This window comes from Sebastes fasciatus, chromosome 18 (genome assembly GCF_043250625.1).
Source record: "Sebastes fasciatus isolate fSebFas1 chromosome 18, fSebFas1.pri, whole genome shotgun sequence".
NCBI classification, from domain to species: domain Eukaryota; kingdom Metazoa; phylum Chordata; class Actinopteri; order Perciformes; family Sebastidae; genus Sebastes; species Sebastes fasciatus.
Window position 1 is genome coordinate 28027550 of NC_133812.1, and position 17753 is coordinate 28045302.

A 17753-nucleotide genomic window follows, 5' to 3' on the forward strand; every position below is an offset into this window, starting at 1 on the left:
TTCATCGTCATTTTATGTCCGTCACTATTTATTTATTTAGACTTTTTTTTAATGTACGCCTGGCTTGATCCGTTTTGTATGTATATATTAAGATAAGATAAGATTAACCTTTATTAATCCCTGGAGGGAAATCCAGGTGTCAAAGCAGCAACATCAGCAAACAGAGTGAAACACAGGAGAGGTAAAGGTATACAACAATTATAAAAACAATAATAGAGATATAAAAGATACAGAGTGAATGGGTGAACATAGTGTGTATAGTCCGTCAATAAATAAATGTAATATGTACACATGTACAGTCTATAAAGTGGTATATAGGATGTATAGTTTAAAGTAAGTGTAAAGTGCGCCAGTGGTTAGAGTCCAAGATGGTTGCAGATAGTGCGTGTTTAAAGTTCTTTGTCATTATACTTATATTTTCTTAAATAAATAAATAAAAAAATAAATAAAAAAATAAAAAAATAAATAAATAAAGCAGTTAGTGGGGCAGGGTCCCGGATGTGATGTAAACCGAGCAGCCCGTGGAGAACCCCTCAGGAAACCCCGTTACATGCAGGGCGAGAAGCAGAGATCGCGACGTTACGTGGTCGCCATTTTGTGTCACCGGGAGAGTAGAAACCGAGCTGAACGGAACCGGCACCGGGCGCGGAGATATTTACCTTTACCGCCATCTGGAGCACCTGAAACACGGCGGAGCAGCACCGTGCACCCGAGATCAGCTTCGCATGGTACGTACGCACCGAGCGGACCGGTGTTTCACCGGGAACACGCGGTGTTTAGGTGTAGAGTGACCGGTTGGTGTGATAGAGGAGGAGCGGCTCGGTAACGGACGCGGTTAACCGGCATTTTGAAACACGGGCCCGCTGATTTACGGCCGGTTGAACAGATGTGGTGTGCAGCGTGCATGGATACATGTGCACCACATTTAGAGGGAAAAGCAGACACCTAAAGGATGAAGTAGAGAGATGTGTTGTTAAACATGAACCACGTTCAGTCTGCAGCTCCGCAGCGCGAGCAGAGAGCAGCGCGAGACAGCGAGCAGCGCGAGACAGCGAGCAGCGCGAGACAGCGAGGCGGAGAGGCGGAGGCCTCCGAGCTGATGGAGCCAGCACTAGCTAACATTAGCATTATAAATACAACATATAAAGCTACTGTTGGTTAACTAACATTATAATACTTTGTACTTTAACATCTGCCTTTTTACTAACATGTTTGCACCATGGAACTGAGAGGCTAGTATTAGTATCTATCTCTATCATCATGTTGCACTGCACTATACTCACTTTTAACAGTCTCTTCTGCACTATACTCAGCATGTGTTTTTGTTTATATTTATCTTCAATTTGTATTTTATATCATCCATATGCATGCATTTACATGATCACATGCACACAGCTTGGTTAGTGTTTTTATTTCATGCAGGAGACAAAGCATTCATGTTCTAGTTCTCCAGTGGTGAAAATACCATTTACTCAAGTGTTGTACTTGTACTTGATTTTCTACTACTTCATACTTCTACTCCACTACAATTCAGATGCAAATATTATATATTTTTTACTCAATTACATCTTAATAACTTCAGTTACTCTCCAGATCCAGGTTAAGAATTCAACATATCAACAAATAACTTTTTATTTATTTATTTTGGAAAATAATAAAATATGTACATACAAAACTGCTTATGCCAGGGGTACATTAAACAAAGTATAAATATATATAAATAAATACAATAAAAAAATATAAATCTCTATCGGTCCTTAAGAAATTGATCAAATACATAGTTCAGATTGTCTTCTTATTCTTAAGGTGTTTGTTTTTTATCGTGGTGCCATATTGTCTCAGTTCTTCATAAACATGTTTATTATTATGTCAATAAGGGTTTATTGATCCCCAGGGGGACATTCATAAGATACCCAGCAGTATAAAAAGTTAAATATGAATTATATTATTTAATATTAATCCACCTTTACCACAATAAGCATGTGTTTTTTGTTCATATTTATCTTCGATTTGTATTTTATATCATCCATATCCATGTATTTGCATTACCTCCATTAGCACATACTCTTTTGTAGTGATCTCTGTAGTAGTTTATCTATCTATCTCTGCAACATGATGATAGATACTAACTTTATTGGGAAATTCAAGTTTCCAGCATCTCAGTTCCATAGTGCAAAACATGTTAGTAAAAAGGCAGTAATGTTAGCTGGTGGATGTTTGTAAAGCAGCTGGATTCATCCCTGAGGTGATGATGTTATTGTGTAGTTGTCCTGGTAGTGTGAGCGGAAACGTTACACTTTCGTGTTAAACTGGATAAACGCGCCATCCAGATGTTGTTTCAGTTTCGTTCTGACGTTAGTGATCACACACACTAACTTACCTGTTTACTTTAACGTTACATTTCACTCATGTAGCAGTCTACCACAACTATATATTTATTATAATGCATCCCTATGTTTTAATTGTACACTATTGTATGTGTTAAATGTCAACACATGTAATGAGTGTTGTTGGAGGGAGTCTGAGATCTGAGGTTTTCATTGCCTAAATGACTGCTTTTGTTATTGTTGTACATATGATAATAACTAATATGAAACACAGCAGCCACTCGGTTTACAGTCTGTATCCAGTCCTGAACGATGGCGCCAACCCACCCACCATTGTGTTGTAACTACTGTTGTTGTTGTTGTTGTTAACTCTGCCTTAATCTCCTCTGCACAGATGTCTGGAGACATGGCCACAGATCATGTAAATGGGAACGGTACGGAGGGTACGGAGGGAACGGAGGAACCGATGGACACTACAGCCGAGGTGACCCGCTCAGAACACTTCCCAGCTTTACTGGAGGCTGGTTTACCTCAAAATGTGGCTGAGAAGCTAGATGAACTTTACGTAGCAGGTAAGAAAGCACAAGTTTAATCTGTTTGGATGTTGTTCTGCCATTGTATCTTAACTTTAAGTTACCTGCTGTAACATATGTAAGGTGCCAGCACACTGTTGAAACACAGGACTTGTCAGAGATGTGGAATAAATGGGGAGTATTTAGTTTTTCTTTATCATCTCCAGAAATACTTTGTTTTTTCAGTGGAAGAACTATTCAGATCCTTTACTTAAGTAAAATTAGTAATACCACAGTGTAAAAATACTCTTTTACAAGTAAAAGTTCTGCATTCAAAATTAAGGTAAAAATAATAAGAAATCAAAATAAAGTACCAAAAGTAAAAGTATGCTGAAGTGCCCCTTTTAGAATAATATGTATTATATTATTGGATTTTATTACACGGCTGTGTTGAATACTCGATTCTGATTGGTCAATCACGGTGTTCTGAGGTCTGTAATTTCTGTATAACAGACCGTTGCTATGGACGCAGCGCTGATGTCCGACTCTGGCGGACTGTTTTTGTGTCAAAATATTGATTTCTTAATCAAGTAGCCGTGTAATAAAAGGGATAATGTACAGCTAGCGGGTCATTGTTTTGAAAGAAACCCCTTCAGGGCGATGAGAGACCCCTCTGTTTTGTGTCAGGGTGTAGCATCGCCCTGTCTGGGATTATTTCGCAACAATGACCGGCTCGCTGTACATTATCACTTACATATTAGTGATGTGTTATTATTATTAAAACAATAAATCGTTCACCAGCAACTCTTCAAAATGAACAGGAATTACAATTCAAGTGATCCACTTTTTTATGCAGCAACAAATTGGTCAAAACTTAAACAGGAATTGAAATGCTAGTATATAATGTATATAAATACAGAACTGAATGAAATAGATTGGACCCATTGTCACCGATACCCGATCCTGCTGTTTGAGTCCGTATCGATAGCTGGTCCGGTATCGGTGCATCCCTGCTGTTATCAATGTGTTCATCACTTTAATGTTGCAGCTGGTAAAAGTAGAGCTAATTTTAACTACTTTATATACTGCTGAGTAGCTTAAGAGATAATATATCATCATTTATTAGTTTGTTTATATTTTGTATTAATAGTCTAAATCTGCAAAGTAACTAAAGTTATCAAATAAATGTAGTGCAGTAATAAGTACAATATTTGCCTCCAAAATGTAGTGGAAACGGAGCATGAAATGGAAATACTCAAAGTACAAGTACCTGAAAATTGTGTTTAAGTAAATGTACTTACATTCCACCGCTGGGTGTTGGGCCAATGTCATGAAAGTCTACCTTTTGTTCTCCTTTAAGGCTGGTGACACTCAGTGTTTTTCGTATTGTCAATAAATCTGAAAAGACCAGAAGCAACAATGCATTGATCCGATTAGTAAGTGTGTATCTATAGGGAGTAACCTGTTTAACTAAAGCCTGATATATCATATTCCTCTCTGAGCTCCATCGTTGTCCAAAAACTACTCACTAGAGCGCCACATGTGGATTAATCCGCCTCTGAAAATAGTCCCCAACAAATCCACTATTTATTCTTGTGTTGAGTATTAATTGTGGAAATATTAAAATGTGCAGCTGTTTCAGGAAATCACAAGCTTAGAACAATGGTGACCTGGGAAATGAAACACCATTCACTCATCATCAGTGCCTCTGTAGTATAATCAGCTTTTAACTGTTAATGAGGGCGTAGTTAAAAGTTGTTAAACTAATCAAGTGAGCAGCGGGATGTCAGCAAGTTGTTTGCATTTAAAAGAGAATTCCTGTAAACTGGTTTCTTCTTTTCCTATTCAATAATAAGATGCCTCGTATTTAAACCTCTTTAGATTAAATCACAAGGCCAGTTTCCTTGCAGAAATAAATAAGAAAATATGTACTATTTTGTCTGTTATCGCTCACACAGAAGTACCTTCTTTGTTGCTTCAGGTCTAAGTATTGTCATGCTGTTGAGTATAGAAACTGGATTAAATGGGTGTAACCAGAAAACAATAGAGCAGCTGTCTGTCTGCAGCAGGTGAATTGTTCTCTTTGAGCATGATTTAAAAGAAGCGTTAATAGATACAGTAGGGCTTAAAAGAAAAAGGTGTAGAGCTTTGACAGATGGTCGGATCGACAGAAAAATGTTAGCAAAATTACAGCAATTATTTTGATAGTTTTTTCATGCAAAAATGGCTGAAAATGTTGTTTTCAGCCTCTCAAATATGAATATTTCCTGCTTTTCTCTTTTATATCATATAGGGCTGCAATTTGTCAATTAATGTGTTGATTATTTTATCGATTAGTTTGGTTTATGAAACGGCAGAAAAATGTAGATCAGTGTTTCCCAAAGCCCAAGATGACGTCGTCAAATGTCTTGTTTTGTCCACAACTCAAAGATATTTAGTTTACTGTCATAGAGTAAAGAAACCAGAAAATATTCACACTTAACAAGCTGCAATCATAAAATGCTTCACTTTTTCTTTAAAAATTACTTAAACTGATTTACTGATTATCAAAGTAGATGGTGAGTAACTTAATAGTTCACAATTAATCAATTAATCGTTGCAGCTCTACCCAAAATATTCAATTCACAATCGTAAAACAATAGAGAAAAGCAGCAAATTCTCACATGTATGAATGAAAAATGACTTAAAACAGTTGCTTGAGTATAAAATTAGATATTTGCAATTATCACTAATTATTTCCATTATTGATTGTTCTGCATTTTATTGTCCAAAATTAAAGAACTCATGTTTTGGTCTGTGTAGTTTCAGAAAATAGTCAAGTGACTGGGATCATTCATTTATGTGTAAGACAACTTCAGGCTATACTGAATTGTTTTTTATTATTAAAATAATAAATCTTACACCAGCAACTTGGTAAAAAAATATTCAAAATGAACAGGAGTACAATTGAATTAATTTAGTTGTTGACAAGTAATTGAAGCATTAGTGGTTAATAGTAAAAAGTGTAGTGCTGCAACGTTTTGTCAGATAGACAGAAAAAATAACTTTTGATAGTTTTCCATGCAAAAATATCTGGAAATGTTTTCAGCCTCTCAAACATGGAGATCTCCTTATTTTCTCTGTTTTATATCATATTAAACTGAATATCTTTAGGTTTTGAACTGACAACAAGACATTTAAAGATATCACCTCAGAGAAACGGGGATGAATGTTTTTACTATTTTCCTGACATTTTATAGAGCAAATGATTAATCTCGAAAATAATCTGCAGATTAATTGATGATGAAAATTAGGCCTGCCCCCTCTTAGTCGATTAGTTGACCTATCAGTTGTTTTGGTCTTAGTAGACTGACCGTGACTCGGTAACTCGATTTAAAGTGGTGCTTTTGTGTGATTCTTTGTGGAGAAACTCAGTTTTACAGATCTGGCAGATTAAATCAACTAATTGATTAGTCGACAAAATCATTTGAGTGTTAGTCGACTGAGAGTTTCTTTGGTCGAGGACGGCCCTAGATGAAAATAACCAATAATTGCGGCCCTGAAAGGGTGTTTGGTTGGAGTGTTTTCCAGGGTCTTGTAATCTAGTTTTAGCTCTCTGTTAAATGTAATAACACTGTCCTTTGATTGTACCAGTTGACTTCTGCTGCATGTCTTGAGGAGATCGATTGAATTGATCTTGACGCTGGATGGGGCTGTAAAATATTGACATGCGTAGTAATGATGTAATCATTGGGCATTGTGCTAATTTTCTTCAGTTCCTTCTGGTGAATCTATTATTATTGTTATTATAAAGACTCTGTTACACAACTGCTTCATAGCTGCATGAGTCACACGTCCTTTGTTTCTCAGTGCTAACCTGCCCAGATGTTCATGTGTCTTTCTTTACACCATATTAACAGTATTTTTTGTTGTTGTGCTCTTCAGGCCTAGTAGCACATAGTGACCTAGACGAAAGGGCTATTGAAGCTTTGAAAGAATTCAATGAGGAGGGAGCCCTGCAAGTGCTGGTCCAGTTCAAAGAGAGTGATCTGTCACACGTGCAAGTAAGTTTAAACATCTGAAAGACCTGTTGTTTTAGGACAATCTTACGCTGCATACTATAACTTTAAAAAAAGTAAACTTTATCTGTGCTGTGTTTTTCCCTCCATAAAAGTCGGTAAATATCCATGTGTCTCTTCCAGAACAAAAGTGCCTTTCTCTGTGGGGTGATGAAGACGTACAGGCAGAGGGAGAAACAAGGGACTAAAGTTTCAGACTCCACTAAAGGACCCGATGAGGCTAAAATCAAAGAACTCCTGGACAGAACCAACTACACCCTCGACGTCACAACGGGCCAGCGAAAGTATGGCGGGCCCCCACCTGATTCGGTGTACTCGGGTGCTCAACCCAACATTGGAACAGAGGTACACTTTATCATGTTGTGTTGAGAGGAAGTCAAGTTGTCAGCTGGCACGAGGCACAAATCTTGTCGGTTGATGGTTAATAATCGGTTAACGAGGGTCGGTTATCGGTTAAGACATTTTTTCTAAATTTGCATCCCTAGTTTTTTATCTTTAAATCCTTTTTATTTTCTCGCTAGATATTTGTCGGGAAGATTCCCCGTGACTTGTTCGAAGACGAGCTGGTTCCTCTCTTTGAGAAGGCCGGGTCTATCTGGGACCTGAGGCTAATGATGGACCCGCTGAGCGGCCTGAACAGGGGCTACGCCTTCGTCACGTTCTGCACTAAAGAAGCGGCCCAGGAGGCGGTGAAACTGGTAAGTTCAGTGGGATTACTGTCTTCTCTTCAGGGAAACTGAATCAAGTCGGGACACTAGTTTTTGTTCAGCAGCCAAGGAACTTGGTTGTGCAAACATACCCCACATACTCCACTAACAATAAACTAGACGCTTGTAACTAAATTGTCATCCAGAGTAAAAAACTACAGGCATGTAGATGAAAGTTTCCTTTCTTGTTCTTTAGGTAAAATATTAGATTTACTGGGAATGTTTTTTCTCTTAGCAAAAAGTTGGAGGCGTTAATGGTTGACATGGTTGACATGTGTTCTGTTTTTCTTTTCACAGTGTAATAATCATGAGATTCGCCCTGGCAAGCACATCGGGGTGTGTATATCTGTCGCCAACAACAGGCTATTCGTTGGCTCCATTCCCAAGAGTAAAACAAAGGAGCAGATTGTTGAAGAGTTTTCTAAAGTCACAGGTAAAAATATCTAATGTTTGTTTTTTTATTAGGGCTGTCAATCAGTTAAATATTTTATGCATTTTTCATCTGTTCAAAATGTACCTTAAAGGGAGATTTGTCAAGTATTTAATATTCTTATCAACATGGAAGTGGACAAATATGCTGCTTTATATAAATGTATGTATATATTTATTATTGGAAATCAATTAACAACACAAAACAATAACAGAAATTGTCCAGAAACCCTCACAGGTACTGCATTTAGCATAAAACAATATGCTCTAATCATAACATGGCAAACTGCAGCCCAACAGGCAACAACAGCTGTCAGTGTGTCAGTGTGCTGACTTGACTATGACTTGCCCCAAACTGCATGTGATTATCATAAAGTGGGCATGTCTGTAAAGGGGAGACTCGTGGGTACCCATAGAACCCATTTACATTCACACATCTGGAGGTCAGAAGTCAAGGGACCCTTTTGAAAATTGCCGTGACAGTTTTTCCTCGCCAAAATTTAGCGTAAGTTTGGAGCGTTATTTAACCTCCTTCACGACAAGCTAGTATGACATGGTTGGTACCGATGGATTCATCAGGTTCTCTAGTTTCATATGATACTGAAATTAGTGGCGTGAAAACAAATATGCACTAACGCGTTATCGCGTTAACTGTGACAGCCCTAGTTTTTATAGATTCATGTCATTGTGCTGCAGTTTTGAAAGTAGCCTCATATTTCTGTACTTCCAGAGGGCCTCAGTGACGTCATACTGTACCATCAGCCCGATGACAAAAAGAAGAACCGTGGCTTCTGCTTCTTGGAGTACGAAGACCACAAAACGGCAGCTCAGGCTCGCCGCCGGCTAATGAGCGGCAAGGTGAAGGTTTGGGGCAACGTGGTGACGGTGGAGTGGGCCGATCCCATCGAAGATCCGGACCCAGACGTCATGGCCAAGGTGAGCGTCAACAGTCGCCATGTTACGTGATAGAAAACAAATTACAAATTGCAATTGCGTAATCTGTAAATGACATCCTCATCCTAAAAATGTAAATATGGCCCTTATAACAAACGTGTTGGAGGAGAGGCTGACATGAGATTTGACCTTCTCTCTCTGTCCGTTTTGCAGGTGAAGGTTTTATTTGTGAGAAATCTTGCCAACGGTGTCACAGAGGAGCTCCTCGAGACGTCCTTCAGTGAGTTCGGGAAACTGGAGCGCGTTAAGAAGCTCAAAGACTACGCCTTCATTCACTTTGAAGAGAGGGACGGTGCAGTGAAGGTATGGATATCCTGCAGTTATCATATACTTAAGTTCCTCAGCTTGAATCCTAAATAACAAATTGAGATTGTTGAACCAAAAGACATTTGCAGAAACGTTGACTAATGTGTGTGACTTGCTGCTTTTCTCAGGCGTTGGATGAGATGAATGGGAAGGAGCTGGAGGGAGAGCCTATTGAGATTGTTTTTGCCAAACCACCAGATCAGAAGAGGAAGGACCGCAAAGCACAGAGACTAGCAGCCAAAACAACAATGTAAGTAACGCCTCGGCAGCTCTTATTATAAGCCAATAGGGCTGCACTGAATGGCATTTCTTTACATGCAAAATAAAAAATTCTCAAACAAAATGTTCTATTTAAATAATCAGATTAAATTAGTTGTTTTTTATTAAATCAACTTTCTTTAATGAATTAAACTTGCCAGTTTCGTCAACATAAATGCAGGCAGCAGGCTAATCCAATAAGGGAATAAAATGATGAAATTTGATCTTTTTACTGCTGTAACGAAGTCCCTATGAAATGAAAAATTAATCTTCCCAGTTTTAATCCTGTGTTAAGTTTTCATTTACCTCTTGTTATATGCCAAATATATGTCAAAAAGAGTATTATTACATCCAAATCCGATCAAAATCCCTGTCTTTTCTCTTCCTGTAAACGGTTACAAATGTTTGATGACTCATCCTGCACACAGGGCCGTTAACAAAAATTCATCAAATCAAATGAGACTTGGGGCGACTAGCTAACCAATCGTCTGTGGATCAAATCAATATACGTTGTTTGATCGAAGTAGCTAATAGAGCAATATGGAGAGAGACAGGAAGAGATGTGTTTTTGTGTATCAGTGGGCATAAAACGCTGTCGTCATTTCCAAAACAATGACGGCGCAAAACGGCTGGTGGTATTTTGCCGGCGGGGGGCTTCGGGCGCCGTTCATCTGCATGCCCTGCCCGTGCTGCAGTAACATTACCGCACGGCCTGTTGAAAATCGTCAAGTTTCCCTTTCATCTCTCCCTTGTCCGCCTCCTGATCTAACAACAAATCGAATCAAAAAACAACAACTCAAATATTCAGTTTCACTGTGAGATACGTCCCAGTACAGCAGCTAGAGACGCTCTAGCTTCCATTTCATGGGGACTTTAAGTCATTTACTTTAGTTGTCAGAGCCGAAATAGATTTAGTGTTATTGTGGTTATATAAATGTAATTTATGGTGCTGTTAGACCGCCCCGGTAAGACAGTTGTGTCCTCCCTTTGCGTGCTGCAAGCGAGCAGGAGAGCAAACAGTTTTTAAACCACAGTGAGAATGTTGTTTTTGAAAGGCTAAACGCCAACAAATATGTATTGCAGCAGAATATTACTTTTGATTAAAAACATGGGGTGAATTTTGGAAATGCTTACATCTATCTTTTTATTAATTTATGTTGACTTTTGTGCTTTTCTTTGGAGTTATTTGAAATGTTTGGATCAGTCTGAAACAATCCTTCTCACCACTGGAATCTAATTCTATAAATAGTCTGAAACTAATATTAGTGCAGCCTGATCTTTGATGAATGACGCTTTGAACTATTGGGTGCAGCCCTATAAATTGTTCTCATCATTGTTTTCTTTATTCTTATTGTCTTTTTTCCCCCTCCTCAGGTATGATGACTATTACTACTATCCTCCGCCTTCCCACATGCCGCCTCCTGTCCGAGGCCGGGGCAGAGGCGGCAACCGGGGCGGCTATGCTGCTTACCCCCCCGACTACTACGGTTATGAGGATTACTATGACTACTATGGCTATGACTATCACAACTACCGCGGCGGCTACGACGACCCCTACTACGGGTACGACGACTTCCAGGCCCCGAGCCGAGGACGGGGCGGCAGCAGGGGCTCCCGGGGCGGATCCTCTCCAGCCAGGGGACGCGGCGGCGCCGGGGCACCCAGGGGCAGGGCCAGCTTCTCCCAGCGGGGCGGGCCCGGACCGGGCCGCGGCGGGCGGGGAGCAAGAGGAGGCTTGCCACCGAGAGGGCGAGGAGGGGTACGTGGTGCTCGGGGTGGCCGCGGTGGAAATGTAGGAGGAAAGCGCAAAGCTGATGGGTACAACCAGCCAGATTCCAAGCGTCGCCAGACCAATAATCAGAACTGGGGCTCTCAACCCATTGCTCAGCAACCGCTTCAAGGTGGTGATCATTCTGGTAACTATTCCGGTTACAAATCCGACAACCAGGAATTTTATCAGGATTCTTTTGGGCAACAGTGGAAGTAAACCAGTAGGGCTTTGATAACAAAATATATACGTGTTTTATTGTTTTTGTTTTTGTCTTTTTATTTAGAGACTTGATCTGATTGGCCCTCGATCCCGTAACGGTTGCCTGCATTTTTTTTCCTCAAAATTGGTGACATCTGGCAAGATATCTTTTTGTACATATTTTAATAATCCGCTTGGACTCAAACGGTAGTCACACTCCCACTTGTCTCTGGCGAACTGGTTTTACTTTTTTCCCTTTTTTTTTTTTTTTTTAAGATGGTCGTTTTAAAAGATTTTTCCATTACGTTTGAAAAAAAAAAAAATTTTAGATGCAAATATGTGCTCGAGCTGTCTATTTGGCTATAGCTTTGTCTGTTTTTAGAGATTCTGGTTTCCATGTTTTAAGTAGCTAACAGCAACAAAGCATATGTCTCCTAAACATGTATTTAAAAACAAATGAAATTACAATTTGTATTGTCACAAAGTAATGCGTGTCTTGTTATTGAAAAGAAGAAAGAGAAAAAAAAAAAAAAAAAAAAGGACCATCGTAGTCCTTATTTTTTGGCTTTACATTTTGGCTTGTATTCTTTGCTGTTTGTCTGCTTTAATAAACATACACGCACACGTGTACAAAAAAACTTCAAATTGTGTTGCAAATTCATGTTTCGGCAAATTCTCTCTTCAAATTGCCTTGAAATTTAAGGCTCCTTGTGGAAGAAAATGGACTAAAGGTTTGCCAGTGTTGGCCACATGCTACAGTGTCACCTTTGCATGCCATCAAATTCAAATCACCTACTTCTATATTAGTCGGCATCTCTCAAGTGCTCTGTATGTGGTGACATACTTCATCCCTTATGAGTTCCTCTCATGTCCAAAAAAAACACAAATGTTTCACAAATTGGTGTCCTAAATTCACTGTCAATGCAGCATCAGTAGTGAGCCCCACCCCCCCACCGTCACCACCAGTCTGCCATACAAGTCCCTTTTGTTACTAGTCGGGGGAATAAAAGCACAATTTGATTTATTAATTAAGTGAAGCTTTTCCTTGTCCCAGAAGGATCTACCTAGCTGAAGGCCTGGATACTAATCTTGCATGTTTATCTGGAGGATTGTGGTTGTGCTGTTGTGAGAGATAACTGCCGTGCATGACTCGCTTTGTAGTGTTTTTTGTTGGCTTTTATAGATTTAATGGCTGCTCTTAACCTCCCCCTCCTCCTCTCCTTTTCTCTCTGCCTGTCTGTTTCACCTGCTGCACCTCAGTTTAATTTACCGAACCAGGCCGATTCTCTGCTTGTCGTCCTCTTTTTAAAAAGCATTGACGTGCATGTTTAAATCAGTGTGTAAAGTCATGTTATCCCTCTACAGTTATATGAGCGAGTGTGCGTGTGCGACTCAGCACAGTAGATATGTGTGTGTAGATGTGATGTGATCCTTGTTTTCCATTTTCTAATTGCTTCCTTTTGTTACCTGACTAGCAGGAAAAAGGGGTCGAGGCCGGTCCTGATGAGTCGCTATGAAGACTGGACCGGTGTCTGGCGTCACACACACACACTGCAGGCTGCCAGTGGATGGAATGGTAAGGTCAACTGACTCAGTGGTCCAATGGTATTCAAGCCTTTTTTTGTTTTTTTTAAGGAGCAGATCTCCTGAAACTGCCATGATTGAAGATAATCAGAAGAGCAAAAGCTTGCTTTTTAAAAAAAAAAATGTTATTTAAGTTTATAATCCCCTTCCCCCCCGCCCTCCCCCGCAGCCCTGAATATGCCATTTGAGACTTACTGAGTAGGAGTTCATGATGGACGTCCTTCTGGAAAAGTCTTTGCACTTTCTTTTCTGTTTAAGTTTGGAGTGGTTTAGTGGAATTTGATGCTAATTTGTTTTAGTTTCTTTGAGCTCTTAAACTACATCTTTATGGTGGACTAGACGTGATAATCTGTGATTATCATAGACGGTGTTGAGGTGTGATCACCTCGTCTTGAAGGTCGGGCATTCCAGGAGAATGGTTCTCTAAGAACCTGAACCACCATGGGTCCGTTAACTACCTCAGTTTCGAGGACTCGCCCGTTTTGTCCCATTTTGTACTTACTGAGGAAACTGAGGCAAGGTTCGACCCCCCCGCCCCTAAACTCCCACCCCTCATCCACCTCAGAGATATGCACAGGCAACAACAACAGAGCACTTAATGGATTTTTAGCTCTCAGTTGAGACTTGATGTAGGCTGCAGCTGCTGTAGGCGTGTTAGCTGCTCCTCCTGAATTGAGCCTGAACGAGCCTTGCTGTCTTACGGCGGCGTATCGGAGCCATTGTAGGTAAAAAATAATAGTTACGGAGCCGGGGGAAGTAGGGTAATATTCAGAGAAAACTCGAAATTTCAGAGGTTAAAGTTGTAAATGTACAAGCAGAAAAACGTGGATGTACTGTGATTTATACATTTGTTAATTTACGTGAAAAGAATCTTTAATTAAAGTCACAAATTTACGAGAGAAAAAATTTGGAAAAAGTTTTTTTCTTTTTTTTTGTCGAGGAACCACATCTCAAATTCTCTGAGATTAAAGCCATAGATTTACGAGAAAAAAATGTAGTGTTCTGTAATTATGAAGTTGTTAATTACAAGATAAGACTCAAATTCTCTGGGATTTTTTAAAGTCACAAGTTTACGAGAAAAAAATTGAATATTCTAAAATTGTTAATTCTTCGAGAAAATACTCAGAAATTCTATGAAATTAAAGTTACAAATTTACAAGAGAAAAAAATATCTAAAACTTTTTTTTTTTTCAAGGAACTACATCGTAAATGCTCTGGGATTATAAAGTCACAAATTTATGAGGAAATAAATTTAAAATTACTGAAATTATTGAAAAAAATTACTGAAAAATTTACGAGAGAACTTGAATATTCTATTATTATAAAGTCATTCATTACGAGAAAAGACTCAAATTCTCAGATTGATTAAATCACAAGTTTACGAGAAAAAAATTTAATATTCTGTTATGACAAAGTCGTTCATTTACAATAAAAGACTCAGAAATTCTTTGAGATTAAAGTCACAACTTTACGGGGAAGACACTTGAATATTCTGATTATTAAATTGTTAATTTTTGAGAAAAGACACAAATTTGTGTAATTTCTTCTTTTTTTTTAACGTAAATTTGGCTTTTTTTCTCAAATTTATGGCTTTAAAATCTCAGAATATTCAAATTTTCTCTCAGAAATTTGTGTGCTTTTTCTCGTAAATTTATGACTATATTCTCGGAGAATATTCAAGTTTTATTTTCTCGGAAATTTGTTAAATTTTTCTCGGAAATTTTTCAACTTTAATCTCAGAAATTTGAGTTTTTTCCTCTGAATATTGCCCCCCTCCCTGGCTCTGTAATTTTTTATATTATAATTTTTATTTTATTTTTTACCTACAATGGCCGTACGATACGCCGCCGTACTGTCTTGATTAATGAACTGAGTGATGATGTAGTTTACAGACAGAAATTGTTTTGTGACTGTTTTTTTTTTGTTTTTTTTAAATGGTAAATGCCTGGAAACCAGTCATCCTTTTGTCTTCCACGATGAGAAAATGTCTTATTTTCTGTTCTTGTTTGTACCCATCGATGTCGAGATGTCTGCAAAGTGATGTCAGCGGTCATTCATGGATGATTTTTATTTAGGCTCTCTGAGCAGGTCTGGAAGAAAATTAGTTCATTTCCAGGTCCTGAAAAGTTTCAAACTAAACATGGCTTAGGAAAAAAACAAAACGTTATCATCGCAAAAGCATGATTATACATTTCACATTGTATGTCACAGTTGACTGATTATCATGCCATTTATGTGTGGTTGTGACAAATTTTCTAGAGTAAACTGGTGTTAATTCATGTCTTTTCACTATCAGTGTACACATTATTACTGGAATTCAAACTGTTAAGAATTTAAAGGAGCAAATCCATCCGATTATAGTTCGGCTTTTGGGGAAAATAACCGGCCTCTTTTGTGATGTACTTTGCATTTTTTGGCACATTTTGTTTTTAAATTTTTCAGCGAAATCCATCTTAATTGCTAAACAGTCAATAGAATTAGTAAATGATCGTTCCGGCGTTATTCTGTATTTTCCTTATTGTCAACAAATGTCATGAAAAGACCAAAATCAACACTGTTAGTATGTCTCTCAAAACCTTCCGACAAAATTCAGCTTGTTAAAAGTTACTCATAAATAACTACAGCAGAAACACAAGTTCAGAAAAAGTACATTGTCGTTGTTTGTAAAACAAAACATAATTAAATACATAGATATAAATTTACTAAATTGATATTTATGATTCAAATAATAAATCATACATCAGCAACTTGGTAAAATTTTACAATTCAACTGTAATTTAATGCAGTAACAATTTGGTCAAAAATTTAAAACAGAAATTAAAATTCCACTATATAATGTATATAGTATGTAAAAACTGAATTGAATTGAATAGATCGTCCCCATTCACACCGATAACTGATTCAGTTATTTGAGTCAGTATTGGCCCGATATCCGATATGGTGTCGGTGCATCCCTAGTAAAAATCTGGTGTTATTCTTTATTTATGTAATTAGTTCCTACTGAAGACGTAAATCTTCACAAATGTATAGTTTAATTCCTAAAAAAACAGAGATTAAAGTCACAAATTTATGAGAGAAAAACTGTAATATTCTGTTATTATAAAGTCGTTAATTTACAAGAAAGGACTCAAATTCTCTGGGATTATTAAGTCACAAATTTAGGAGAAAAAAAACTAATATTCTGTTTTAATAATGTCGTTAATTATACAATTCATAATACAGTATTAACCCGATATCCGATCCGGTATCGGTGCATCCCTAGTAAAAAATCCAGTGTTAGTTTTTATTTATGTAATTGGTTCCTACTGAAGATGTAAATCTTAAAAAAACAAAACAACAACTCACAAATATGCAGTTTAATTCCTAAAAAAACAGCTTTAATCAAACAAACTGGAGGATATAGTGTTAGTAACATTTGTTGGGGACTATTTTCAGCGGTGGATTAATCTACAGGAAGAACATGCACACAATACTTGCTAGTTGATACGTACGTTGGTGGATTTTAGCTTTTTTATGGGATTTGTTGACAAGAAGAAAAATGTTGAATATCACCAGATTTTTCTTTTAAATGATGAAAGATATTTACAGTCAGGTTTTACACCAATATTCAGCAAAAACACTGAAGAAACCAATGTGACGCACCCACGGGATGTTTTAGCATTATTTATACTGTATATAACCCTAACTCTTTTCTGGGGGTGGTGAAAGGCATTCTGGGAATTGTAGGAAATCACAGAATGAATTAATGTCACTTTTTTCGAATGCATTGTACGTCACTGACTTTTTAAAGCGTATCTGTGGTTGGATTTCTCCTTCAAGCTCTTTTTAAACATCATTATAGTGTCGTAGTTTCTCTCTTTTTGTTTTTGCCTTTTTGTGACAGTTGCCATGAAATGCCGTGTCTTTGAATCTGTCTCATGTTTTAGCGTTCTTCCAGTTCAGAAAGGATTGTGCAGCTTGTTCTTTCTTTTTTTTCTTTTTTTTACCGGGTTTGTGATAAAGAGCCAGATTACTTTGTTTTGTTTTCATACTAGTATTGACTCTGTTGGATCACCGATTTTAAGGGTCAAGAATGTTTTTTTTTGTTTTGCTAACAAGTGTGTTTGCATTCTTGCAAATGAATTGTTTTATACTGTACAGTGAGGTGAGTTAAACCTATTTTTCTAATAAAGTTATTGACTTTGATCTCTGTGGTTGTGTGTTTCATTGTATATTAAGAAAGACATCAAGGAAAGTACCACATCTTCTAATTAATTACTCCACAGCTACAGGAATAATAGAGAGGATTGTGTTTTTTGCTTATTTCTATGGTTTTCTTTAGTTAATTATTTATTTTCCTGCCAACCTACTGCTCCACACTCGAATCCACATTGTGCAGAAATAAACAAAAGAAATATATGCATGAATACATAAATTAATACATACATTTAAAATGAATCAAAATGAATAAATAAATACATTTAAAATGTAATAAACATAAATAAATGAATAAATGTATAAATAGAAAAATAAATAAAAGGGAAAATGAAATAGAAGAGTAAATAAATTATCATAAATTATCATATATCAATTATCATAAATTAATTACTGGCTACATTTATTTGTAATATTAATAAAATGTAATAAACAAATAAATACATAAAAGGGAA

General features: G+C 37.5%; 1 protein-coding gene across 6 annotated transcripts; it reads left to right on the top strand.

Annotated features, from left to right (window-relative positions):
* The first annotated feature begins 536 nt into the window (after window positions 1-536).
* On the top strand, window positions 537-17289 carry LOC141756550 (heterogeneous nuclear ribonucleoprotein Q-like). Of its 6 annotated transcripts, none has more exons than XM_074616388.1 (11): window positions 537-728; window positions 2722-2899; window positions 6764-6882; window positions 7021-7242; window positions 7419-7595; window positions 7902-8037; window positions 8764-8969; window positions 9141-9290; window positions 9422-9543; window positions 10926-11467; window positions 12996-17289. In XM_074616388.1, the coding sequence occupies exons 1-11, from the start codon at window positions 726-728 to the stop codon at window positions 13022-13024; spliced, it is 1884 nt and encodes a 627-aa protein (XP_074472489.1). In that variant the 5' UTR covers window positions 537-725; the 3' UTR covers window positions 13025-17289. The 6 variants fall into 6 exon arrangements, with proteins under 6 accessions (XP_074472489.1, XP_074472490.1, XP_074472491.1 ...); XM_074616389.1 differs by having other exon boundaries at window positions 12999-17289; XM_074616390.1 differs by lacking the exon at window positions 12996-17289 and adding an exon at window positions 11606-12165.
* Window positions 17290-17753: the final 464 nt, after the last annotated feature.

Bases quoted from the DNA above. Each gene is read 5' to 3' on its own strand.
- LOC141756550 (XM_074616387.1), top strand. The intron at 7,243-7,418 runs GTACACTTTATC...TTTTCTCGCTAG, and splicing joins AACCCAACATTGGAACAGAG to ATATTTGTCGGGAAGATTCC. The intron at 9,291-9,421 runs GTATGGATATCC...TGCTTTTCTCAG, and splicing joins AGAGGGACGGTGCAGTGAAG to GCGTTGGATGAGATGAATGG.